General features: G+C 34.5%; 1 protein-coding gene across 2 annotated transcripts in view; it reads left to right on the plus strand.

Moving 5' to 3' along the window:
• Positions 1-12,546, plus strand: part of NEDD4 (NEDD4 E3 ubiquitin protein ligase) — a 144,459-nt gene that overhangs the window by 90,915 nt on the left and 40,998 nt on the right. For both annotated transcript variants that reach the window (XM_003586572.6, XM_010809316.4), the window contains 4 exons: positions 1,410-1,460; positions 3,095-3,156; positions 5,930-6,032; positions 10,781-10,947. In XM_003586572.6, the coding sequence (XP_003586620.1) occupies positions 1,410-1,460; positions 3,095-3,156; positions 5,930-6,032; positions 10,781-10,947 (383 nt within the window). The remainder of the gene's footprint in view (positions 1-1,409; positions 1,461-3,094; positions 3,157-5,929; positions 6,033-10,780; positions 10,948-12,546) is intronic.

Consider the following 12,546-nt stretch of genomic DNA (forward strand, 5'->3'; position numbering starts at 1 on the left):
TTCCTTCTCCAGGGGATCTTCCCAACCCAGGAATTGAACCCGGGTCTCCCGCATTGCTGGCAGACGCTTTACCATCTGAGCCACCAGGGGGTTTGCCTAGTTTTGATCATTGTGCTAGGGTTATGTGAGATGTTAATATTTGGAGAAGCTGGTGACTTTATTCTGAAAATATTTTTCTGCCTTATCTTCTTTCTCTGTCTCTCTCTTTTTCTCTTCTCTTTGCCTTCCCCCCTTCTCCTTTCTGGAACTTCACTGCCATATATATTACACTGCTTGGTATTTTACCACAAGTCCTCTTTTTTTATATTATGTAAATTCTATTGATGTATCTTTAGGTTCACAGAACTTTTCTCTAGTCATTTTCAATCATATGTTAAGCCGATCTACTGATCTTCAATTCCTATATTCTATTTATTAGTTATATATGTATTTCAAGCTATACATTTAACTCACTTTTATAATTCCTATTTCATTTTATATTTTTCATTTCTTTTATAGATTCCTCATATATTTGTTTATTTTGACCTTATTTTCCATTTTATGTCCTTGAACATCTCTGTAATAGTTACTTTTAATTTTCCTTTCTGCCAGTTCCAAGATCTGGATTATCTTGTTGTCTGTTTCTATTAATTACCTTTTGCTTCTGAGTCCTATTTTTCTATTTCTTAGTATGCTCAGTGACTTTTATTGTATATAAGACTGTGTAAGTGGCACATGATGAAGAAGACATTGAGTTTGATCATCTTTCCCTGAAAAGTGTTGATTTTTGTTGTAGCGGGTTGGTAACTGAATTCTAAATGCTAGCTTCCCTAGGAAAACATCAACTATGAAATCTATGCTGAGTTCTTTCAGCCTTTAGGAATTTGGGTGGAGTTTATACATAGATCTGGAGGGACTCTTATGGCTTCTTCCTTTTGGGAGTTGTCCCCCTCACTTTCCAGTTAGACTGTTGACTTTAAGTTTTCAGACTCCTCAATTGAGTAAGATTTCTGATTTCTCTGTGAGTTCCAGTCATTCAGATGAATTGTGGAGTACTGCCAGGTGAAAAGCCATATAAACAGGAATCCTACCTAGTACAGTTCATTCTTTCAAGGACTGACTCCTTTCTAGTTTCTGCTTGCTTTTGGTCATTCTGTGTTGCTTTCAAATAGTTGTTTAATATATTTTCAGAGTATATAGTTGTTATCTTCAGAAGGCTCAATGTAATTTAGTCTATTCTGCCATTACCAGAAGTTGTACCGTATCACCTTTTATTTTCCATTGATTTTTTCGTAAATATTTCATAGGGTTAAACAAAGAAACACAAAAAAACTTCTATATATTTTTATGAATGATGACAATAGCTATCAAAGTTTTCCAGAAAGATCAAGCATATTACTAATGTTATTTTTTTCTTTTTTCTTTGGTAGACAAGAGATGATTTCTTAGGTCAAGTGGATGTTCCTCTTTATCCATTACCGGTTGGTATAGATGTCCATGATTTTACTTTCTAATGTTTATTCTTTTTATTTTAATAAATCCTTAACAGATACACAATATAGTAAATGTAAGTATTTGATTTGTAAAGTGTATACTGCTGTTAATTCTTGAGCCTCTTATTTTCTGAAAACATCTCAATTTTCCGTTTTAATTTTAAGATTCCCTTATATGAAACCCACTAAGAAATAGAGTCGGGAAGGGAACTGGGGGCAGATTGGAAATACTATATGTACGGCTGGGTCACTTTGCTGTGCATCTGAAAGTATCACAACATTGTTAATTGGATATATTCCAATATAAAATACAAATTTTAATTTTTTAAAAAAAGGCCTAAGTGAACTTAGAAGGTATGACAAGGGCCTGAATTTTTTTAAAAAAAGAAAGAAATAGAGAGCCCCTGAAGTTGGTTGACATCCTGAAAGCGTTGTTTGAGGGAGATCATTTTGAAAATATTTTACTGAAAAACTAGACTGGGGAAAGCTTAGTTTCACAGAAAGAAGTTGATCAATTACAACAACGTGGGCATGAAACTGAATATGGACCAACCATACAGCAACAGAAGAAAACAGATTCAGGAGATATTTCATTACGTGATATTATTGGACCAGGAGCTCCAGTTGAAAAAAGCAAAAGAAGCAGAAAGTAAAGATAATACATGTTGAACTTGGGAGATAAGGGTGGTATCTCAAGCAAAAAGAGTAGGAGGAAAGCCTTTTTTTTTTTTTTAAGATATGGTAAGTTTATTTTTGGCCGTATTGCATATCAGTTGAAAACAAGAAAAATGAAACTTAAAGCAGGCAACTGAAGAGGTATAAAAATAAATTGTGTAGGGAAAAGGGTCTGGAAGGATTGAGAGTTATCACTGCTGAGGTAACTGCAGAATCTCTGAGAAGGATGGGCTGTCCAAATGAGAGGGATGAAAGTGTTGAAGGCCAAACACTGAAAGTTCATCAGTGTGCTTCTGTCAGAGGAGAAAGAAGACAGACCAAGAGAATACAGAAAAGACCCAAGTGAAATGATGTCATGAGAATTTAAGAGTTTCTAGATGTAATGGGTAGTTTAACAATGTCAAATGCAGCAGAGAAGTAAAGAATAATAAAAACAAAGGGCTGCTGAACTTGGTAAGAAAGAGAAGTACTAATTCTTGATCAATCTTTTCAGATGTTTATTGTCTCTCTACAGTCTTTAGACATTGCAAACTTTTAATAATGAATTTAATCCAGTCTTATTTTCCAAGCTGCTTACTTTTTTTGTTCTAGAATTGCCTCTGTGGTCTAACCACGCCAACATTTTATTGAATACATACTCCATATTGTTTTGGGGCACAAATACACTAACCATTCTCTAGTGTTTTTCTGCTTTTACCCTCCTTTTGGCCTCACGAACACCTGCTCAGATAGTTTTATACTGACTTGTGCTGCCAGGAGCAATTCCTACAGGGCAGGAAGGTGAAAGTATTGTCAAACCACCAATTGTAACCATTTAATAAGCTAAATCTACTTTTTTCTGACTTCTAACTTCAATTATGCCTTAAGTCATAGTTTATGAATATTCTTGAAAAGTATATATTTTTGTTGTTATAGATATATCTTGAAAACCCACTGTTTTATTCTAGACAGAAAATCCAAGAATGGAGAGACCATATACATTTAAGGATTTTGTTCTTCATCCAAGAAGGTCAGTAAATATAAAATAATAGCTTATGAAGGTTTTTTAAAAATATCATTATACTTTACAGTAGCCCCTTTGGAAAATCAGTTTAAACCTTTGTAAATAAGTTACTTTTAAATATTAGTTTTTTAAAGCTTTATTGCTGTTTCTGATTAAAAAGTAATTTCTGGTGATCTAGTGGTTAAGACTTCGCCTACCAATGCAGGGGGTGCAGGTTTGACCTCTGATCAGGGAGCTAAGATCTCACATGCCTCACAGCCTAAAAACAATAACATAAAACAAAAGTAATATTATAACAAATTCAATAAGGGCTTTAAAAATGGTCCACATCAAAAAATCAAAAACAGTTATATATGCATAGTACAAAAATTCTGAAAATATAGAAAAGTGATCATACTCCTTTGGGAAAGACTTTTCTCTCTAATATTTATCAGACTAGAAGAATGAAATATGTCATTACTTTATATGTATTTTATATCTTATACTGTGTGTAATTTTGTCATACTGTGTTTTGAAAAATTGCAAACATCAGTTTATCTAAAAAAAAAATACCTAGGGAGTTCTCTGGTGGTCCAGCAGTTAGAACTCCATACTTTCACTGTCATAGCCCCGGTTCAGTCCCTGTAGGGGAACTAAGATCCCCTAAGCTGCATGGCACAGCCAAAAAAAAGAATCCAACTTGATACAAAAACATTTTCAAGGAAATGTAACTACATTTTGCATACTTTCATTTAAAAAAAAATTCAGAAAACTCAAATATTTAGAGAAAATACATGAGCAAAGACTGTAATTTAAAACCCAAATAGCATGTTCATAATTCCATTTTCCTAAACTGAATTACTTGATTTTTGTCAAAAACTTTTAAGTTTAAGCTTTAAATAAAACCCCTTTTGATCTTCTGTACCACATAATCTAGTAAAATCTAGTTAAGACATGTATGGGAATTTACTGACAAAAAGGTCAAAGTAAAGCCAAGGAACGACATCTGTGCAAAACTATTTGTTTTCTCTTTAAAACTAGAAAATGCAATTGAACTTAGTAAAATTTTTGATTAAAAAATTTAAATATTCATTGTAATATAAATTTAATATAAATTTAAATAAAGGGAACAGTGGTCTTTGACTGTATTCATATTTACTGTCTAAAGTCACATTTAATTTCTGTAGAAGTTGTGCAATGTGAGTCCTTTTTCTTGCTTTAATTTTGAATTGATTGTGACATCTGTATACCAAGAATAACTAACTAGTTCTTCTCTTATTTGGTTGCCCTAATAACCTGCTTTTCAATTTGTTGAATGCTTTCTGGTGTCTTTATCTTTAAAACACTATAACAGTTTACATCTTCTGTCTGCACTGGTATTGCTGCAAGTGCAGAAAGAGTTTTATCCAAATACATTATTAGATTATTTTTGAACATCAATAAATTTAAACCCACAGGCTTATTATCTAGTTGGAAAAACGTAATAAAACCTATCATTGTAGAGAAACCCTCCTATAAAATATTACCTGAGTAAGTTTTCTGTATCTATCTTTTATAAAAAGTCATAGAGTGTTCATACCCCCTTAACTATGGAGACACGAGTCACATTAGTGATCTGGAAATAAGCACTGGGGGCTTACTGACCAGTCAGGGAAGGATACTTTCCAAATCCATGAGAACTGTGTAGAGAAGAACAACTAAAAAGATTAAGAGAGGCATAGGGGAGTACCTCTTGAAGACAGGAGGAAAAATTAGGACCCTTATGTCTTATTATATAACTGAAATCTATAAAAATTATCCAGAAAACCAATATAGAAAGCTATGACAAGCAAGGATTTCCTAAGTAAACAGGATGCTATTATAGAATTGGTGGGGGCAATAGACAGAGTTAGGTCTTAAGTTAGAAGCTTAAGAAAGACAGGTTTTAAAAAAAAAAAAAAAATGAATGAGGGGACTTCTCTGGTGGTCCATGGTTAAGACTCCATGCTCCCAATGCAGAGGGCATGGGTTTGATCCCTGGTCAGGGAACTAAGATCCCACATGCTGTGGGTGTGGCAAAAATAAATTAAAAAATTTTTTTAATTAAATATTACTACTCTGGGAAGCAACCCTTAACTTAGACAACTCATTTTTCTAAGAGGTGGTATGAGATACAGTATGAAAGTAGATTAGATAAATTAATATATGACAGATTCAAACAGCTGTCAAAGACATTAGGTTTCAGATAGTTACCTGACCTTGCTCTCTACTTTTCTATTATACAACATGGCTAGATTATTATCCCTAAAGCACATCTGTGAGGATGCCTTTCCCTATCCTCCAAATTCTATGCAAAATAAAATCTAAAAGTTCTACTTCACTTAGACCTCATCAGCTGGACCATTCCCACCTCCTTTATATACCCTGTAATTCAGCCAACCTCAGCTACTTCCATTTCCTTAACTGCACCCCTGGTTTCCCATCTATTTCCTTATTTTTGCCCTCTTCTCTACTCTTATGCCTTTCCCTGACTGCCATAGATCAAAATCCTCCCCAGTCTTCTAGCCCAACCCAGATGCCAGCTTCTCTTTCAAGATCTCTGTGATCTTTCACTTAAACTTCCATAGTTCCTTATTTATCTCATAACAATTATTTATTTATGGATGTTTCTTTTTCTCCACCATCTATTCCTTTTTCTTCTGCATTGAAACTTGTCTTGAATCTCTCCTAGTAAGCTAGTAGATGTTCAATGAACTCTTATTGAATGAATGGTTTTCTTCCTAGTGTTAAAGTTGTATGAATTATTATTTTCTTTCTACAGTCACAAATCAAGAGTTAAAGGTTATCTGAGATTAAAAATGACTTACTTACCTAAAACCAGTGGCTCAGAAGACGATAACACAGAACAGGCTGAGGAATTAGAGGTGAGATTTTATAAATATTTGGTTAAACTAAGAAGAAAAATATCCAATTTCTTATTTTACTATACTCTAAAGAAAAAATAACTGCTTAATAAAGTTAAATGTGTGCAATAAAAATTACTTCCCTAGACATTTGTTTATTTTACCCAAGAATTTGTTAAACATTTCTTTCCTCTAAGGATATTTCTGTGAAATGAATGGCCATTACTGATGGCATTCTTAAAGCTTAAGGAATAGAGATTACAATGTTTATAAATGAAAGCATTTGTTGTAATTAAGTCATTAACTGTTTGTAGTTTTTCAGAGTTTTCTAAAAACATGTCATGTGCCCCCTCTATTAAAGTAAGAACACAATTTATTGTTTTAAAGTTAAATATATGGAAAATTTGAAGATGCTACTTAGGAACTTCTTTATGAAATGTAATTCCTGTTACTTTTCCTATCATGGTTGGGGTGGGTGTGGGAGGGCTCATAGAAAAGGAGACTAAGAGAGAGAGAGAAAAAAAAAATATATAAGTGATCTAATAAAAAGCCACATTTATTGGAGGCCAAAAGAAGTTAACCATCTTCATGGGTGATAGGATAAAAGGAAGTCCAGTCAAGGATTTGGGCAGAGCCACCTACCTTTGGGATAAGTGAAGAAGAGGCAGAGAACATGTATTTGGAATAGAATTGGACAGGGATTTGGAACCCTCCTAGTCGCAAGCTCTACCACTTATGAGCTGAGTGACCATGTGAGTCTCAACCCTCTCTGGACTTCAGGTTCTTCCTTTGCAGAGTGACAGGATGTACTGCTACCCTTAGGGTTTCTTCCAGCACAAAAAATTTGTGATCTGAAAAGGGAACAAAAACATTTGCCTCTTGAGGTTCCCACTTAACAAACATTATCATCAGAAGGTAGCACCTTATTCTAACCACATTGACTGAAAGCACCCTTTGTTGTGGCATCAGTTTGCTTTGGAGGGGTTGTGTGTGTGCCTCTTCCTCAGTAGTCATGCTTTTTTGATTAAGGGTCTGCTAAAGTCTCCAGAAGGACTGTCAGGATGAGGGACCCTTCCCCAGGGCTGGGCTTTGCATCACACACCCAAACATCTTGAGAAAGTTTGATAACAAGCAGTGCTTTTGCGACAAAGATTCCTGGGAATTTTTTTTATATGCACTGATGAGATTTTACTTTGTGGGGGAATCTATAACAACAGAAAGAAAAAACTTTTTTCTTTAAATAGTTAGCCTTATTACTCTGGTGACCAAAGAAACGTAATATCCTCTCTCATGTCTAATGCCCTTATTTGATACCTTTTTTTTTTCTTTTTAGTTTTTCTTTGATGTGTCATATAATAATCTTTTTTTTTTTTAATTTAGGAATTTATTGAGTAGAATTTTCTCTCTAACTGGCATTTTAGTGCACAGGGAAACCTGAATAATGGAATTCTGTTTGAAATGAAGGATGTCTGCTATAAAGAAAGAAAATTCTTTATTTAGTAACTTAAAAAATTTCTAACAGCATTTCATTATTTGGTAACCTGCTCCAAGTTTTGCCCACACGCATGTATCACAGGTACCTTATTCACAGTTCAGTTTCTGTGGGTAGAGCTGCTTCGCTTCATTTTGTGGTCTCATGTCTCAACTTTGAATTCCCTCAGAATCCACCTTATAATTTCAGTAGATGTAAACATGTAGGAGTTTATTTATGAAAGGCCCTAGGAATTCAAACACATGAATCTGTGCTTATTTATCTTCTGTGTAGCTAATGACCAGAGAAGTCTTGTCTTTGACATCTGGTTTGTGACTGAATATATAAAATCCTACCATTTAAAGAAAACAGTTGTCATTTTCAAAAGAGGCTCACTCTTAGGCAGTGTATACCCTGGTAGGATAAAGTTTAGTAAGGTGTGACTGTAGTACATAATTATGTAGTATTTTTTTTGTACCCCTTGTAACTTTAGGTTTAGCTCTATGTATTTTATGTGGTTACTACTACTGTATTTGCTGTACCTCTGAATGCTTTCTTTTTGACCATCTTTGACTGTTAAATTGTGGGTGGTTGCATGTTAGCTTTGAGGTTAGTAAATAAATAACATACATTGATCCTTAGAAAATTATTTTGTGAAGAATATTAGCTGATACATGTTTAATAGGGAGGCATTCTATACTGAAAATGAAAACCCATTCTTTCTAAACAATGTTTATATTTAGAAATGGGTAAACAAATGGATAACTATACTTCTTCTCAAACTGAAACAGGTTTTTAAAAAAATAGGCCCTTAATTAAATTAGTTTTTTTCCCCTCCAGAAGTTTACTTGAGTAACATAAATTCAATTAAAAAAAACCTTTAATAGAGAAATCTTTTAAGAAGATTCTAAAGAAATATTTTTGGTACCATTTTCCAAGCTCTGAATATTTTTATAATCTTCTACAGCAGTAGTGAGGACCTATTTATTAATAAATTTTATTAATCTGCAGAAAAATAATCAGTGACCATATTTTTAAAAATTGGTCCTTTTTTTCCAAGAGAGTGAAATATAAAAATTCAACTCACATGCTTTTAAAATTGAGACCAGAGAAATAAAATGTGATTTGATATGTACAGACTGATTTTTAGATATATAGATCTTCTATCATAATCATTTAAGGGAAAGAAAGTGAGAGAGAGAAGGAAGGTAAACATCAATGGAGAGAAAAAGTAGAGGGAAGAGAGAAAGAATGGAGTTCCTGGCAATAAAAAGAAACAAAATTAGCAAGATGTCAGTTCCTATCGAAGAAATAAAAAGAAAATAAAGAAGGAGAAATAGAAGGAATCTGTTTTACTTCCCATCCATATGTCTTTTCCTGGAATAATTTTGTCTGTCTTCCTCTCTCCTATGCCTCACCTTCCATTCCACCTCAGTCTATAACCCTCTCCTTGGCACTAGCCAAAGATCAACCCTGCTTCAGCCTTATCCTGTTCTGTCTGCTGCCAGAAAACAATTGTTTTCTTCCCAAGGTCTCCCTGACCCTTCCTGTTCAGACCCCACCTTCCAAGAGGGAAGAATTCTCTTCTGTCTTCTAAACCATCACCTGGCTGGCACAGCAGTCCTCCAGTACTAGATCCCCAATGTCTAGGCAGAAAAAAAAGACTCTATATATTAAGGAAATTATTTTTTACCTATTATTATGGTACCAAATATGTTCCCCAGTTTGTCTCTCTCTCTCTCTCTCTCTTTTTTTTTTTTTTTTACTTTTATTTAGTAGTTTTTGCCATGTACAAATTTGGGGGATTATAATCAAATCACTCAGCCTCTTTCAGGCCATCTGGGTTTGATGTCATACTTAATGGTTTTTTACTCCTAGAATATACTTTTTTAATATCCCTAGATTTGTTCTAATACATTTTGGTTTTACTTTGTAACATTTTAAGTATTGCTCAATCTGTAACATTCTGGTTATAAGGTATGAGGTAGCAGTGCAAATAATTTTTCCCTTTTTTTCCTAAGTGATTTGCTTATCTTCCTACAGATTTGAAATGCCTGTATCATATACTGAATTCTATAAATTGGATTCTCTTTCTTAGCTTTCCAATTCTATTAATTAATTGTGGTTTATGTTATGTTTTATCTGATAAAGTTTATCTTCACTCATCTTTTTTGGAATTGTGCTGATTATTTTTGCTTGTTTTTGTTTCTATTTGAACTTGAAAATGGCTTTGTCATGTTATATTAAAAATCCATGATGTAGTCTTATTTAAATCTTGGCAACTTTATAAATTAACTTGGGGAGAATTGATGTCTTTGTGAGATTAAATCTCCCTAGCCAAGATCACATTGTCTTTTCATTCACTCAGGTCTTCTCTCGTGTACCTTTTAGGAGAATTTTAAAGTTTTCATTGCTAGTTTATTTATGCTTCCTAACCATATCGGTGTTTAGCAGAACCTTTTACTGACTGCCTTCTCTGTTTTGAGGTTTCTTGTATAAAATCATGTCATTAACCCTTGCTACTTTTTTCAAATAATTCCTTACTCTAACTACTCTAGCTAAGGTTTTTTTGTATGTTTGCCGCTTGCTAGTCTCAGAGGAAATTTCCAGTGCCTTCCTAGCATATAAACAAAACAAAACTTTCTTTCTCTGGCTGTTTTATGACTTGACCAAAATGCCATTCCATGGTCCAGAGGAGAAAGAGAAAAGTCAGACCAGAGAATCATAATGTCTTTTCAATCACCATTTCTAAATCATTCGCCCTTCCCTATCATGCCTCTACATGTTTGACCTTCATACAGCAATTTTTTTCAAGTTTCAGAGAGTTATTTACTTCCACCATTAACAAGGTGCTTTCTCTCTGAGAGAGACAATGCCCAATAAGACACGATCCCTGTTTATATTTTAGAGAATAGTGTGAGGTTGAACTATGCTTCTCCATTTCTTAGTGTCTTCCAATGCTGTTTATTTTAAAGTTTTCCAAGTCCTTTTTCTCCTATTAGACATGTTTTAAATTTTTTCAAAAAAAATTAAATTTTTTCAAGCAAAATCTAAGTGTTATCATTTTGAAAACAAACAAAGAAACAAACAAACTTCATTATCATCAGATATTCCTGTTAGGTGTTAAAAGTTGACAGTGTGCTCATTCTGTCTGCGTAGTTTTTGAAACTGGGTATGCTCAATCTCTTAAAATTTCCTTAGCATAATTTATGGGCTTTCCAGGTGGTGCTAGTGGCATTAATTTATACGGTTAAAAAAAATTAAGCATAAACTTAATTGTCACCATTCTGTTTTTCAGCCTGGCTGGGTAGTTTTGGACCAACCAGATGCTGCTTGCCATTTGCAGCAGCAACAGGAACCTTCTCCTCTACCTCCAGGATGGGAAGAGAGACAGGATATCCTTGGAAGGACCTACTATGTAAACCATGAATCTAGAAGAACACAGTGGAAAAGACCAACCCTTCAGTATGTGCTGGTGACTTTTGTGTTTGTAATCTGAATACATTTTGACCACTGATTTCCATTATGAAGTCATGACTCAAATGGATTCATAATAGTATGGGAATCCAAAGACTGTAAGAATACTAGGATTTTTTTTTATGGCATTGGGCATAAAAAGTGCTATCTTAGATGTTTCTTTCTTAAAATGATTTGATAGTATTAAAAAGTATTTGAATTACAAATATCACCCTTCTGATTGCTTCTTTAATATTAATGAATTGTCAGTTATTTCTGTTTTAAATAATTATATAGCCACAAAAGGAACATTTTTCTTTCTAGACTGAGGTGGAAAATCTTGGAGATTTTTTAGTTTGTTACTAAAATATAATGAGAAGTTGATTTCTACAGCACAGTGTTTTTAAAACAGAAATTTTTATAAAATATAAAGGACCCAATAATAAGTTCTTTTGTTAAACACCCATTTGCCAGTCTGGTCAATGTGTACATAATTTCTGATGTATCTGAATCAAGGACAGAATGGCCTTTCAGGTATTCTGATTTATGTCTCCTCAGTGATATTTTTCTTTTATTATCATCAGACTGGTTTTTATAAATGGGGCTTTCCATGTGGCACTAGTGGTAAAGAATCTGCCTGCCAGTGAAGGAGATGCAAGAGATGTGGTTTCAGTCCCTGGGTCGGGAAGATCCCCTGGACTAGGAAATGGCAACCTGCTCCATTGTTTTTGCCATGGAAAATACCATGGACAGAGGACCCTGGTGGGCTACGGTCCATGGGGTCACAAGGAGTCAGACACACTGAGCGACTGAACACACACACATGGTTCAGCACTTTTTTTTCTTACTTTTGGCTGCGTTGGGTCTTCGTTGCTGCACACACAGGCTTCTCTTTTTCCAGTGTGAGGGCTGTAGAGCACGTGGGCTCAGCAGTTGGGGCTCAGGCTTCTCTAGATGCCGCGTGTGGCCTCTCTATTTGTGCCACACCAGCTTCGTTGCCCACGGCTTGTGGAATCTTAGTTCCCTGACCAAGGATTGAACCTGTGTCCCTGCAATTTGAAGGTGAATTCTTAACCACTGGACAACCAAGGAAATCCCCAAGCACTTTTGTAGATGTTTTTTGATCTCAAATGCTTCCAAAGCAAGTTGATGATCCAGCTGCTTTGTGTCACAGAGGCATTGATCTGTAGAATGGCATACAGATTACAAGACTGAATGCATGATAAAATTCTGAAACATCTTGTTGTATACCTGTATTGTGGCAGGCCTGACTTGAGCAGAATCACATTTCTTTCACTGTGGTTGAGGTTGCTTTCAGCCAGCAAAAATCGTTTATTTGGGGGGAAAATGTACGAGGCATTCCCTTAGGACCACTACAGTTGTACAGCAAGAATTGGTCTTCTGAATATCCTGGGCGTATATGGTATTAGATAAATTAACAGTAATCTTGTTATTAAATACTTATACAAAATTCTTGATCTTATGGTCTGGCTATATTAAACATGACTAGCTAGAGTAGTATAACTAATGAATGACTGCGGAAAGGATATGCAGTCTGATTTACCATGCCTTTCCTAAATTCAGACACTCCTTTACTACTGTCCTTTC

This window comes from Bos taurus, chromosome 10 (assembly GCF_002263795.3).
Source record: "Bos taurus isolate L1 Dominette 01449 registration number 42190680 breed Hereford chromosome 10, ARS-UCD2.0, whole genome shotgun sequence".
Taxonomy (NCBI): domain Eukaryota; kingdom Metazoa; phylum Chordata; class Mammalia; order Artiodactyla; family Bovidae; genus Bos; species Bos taurus.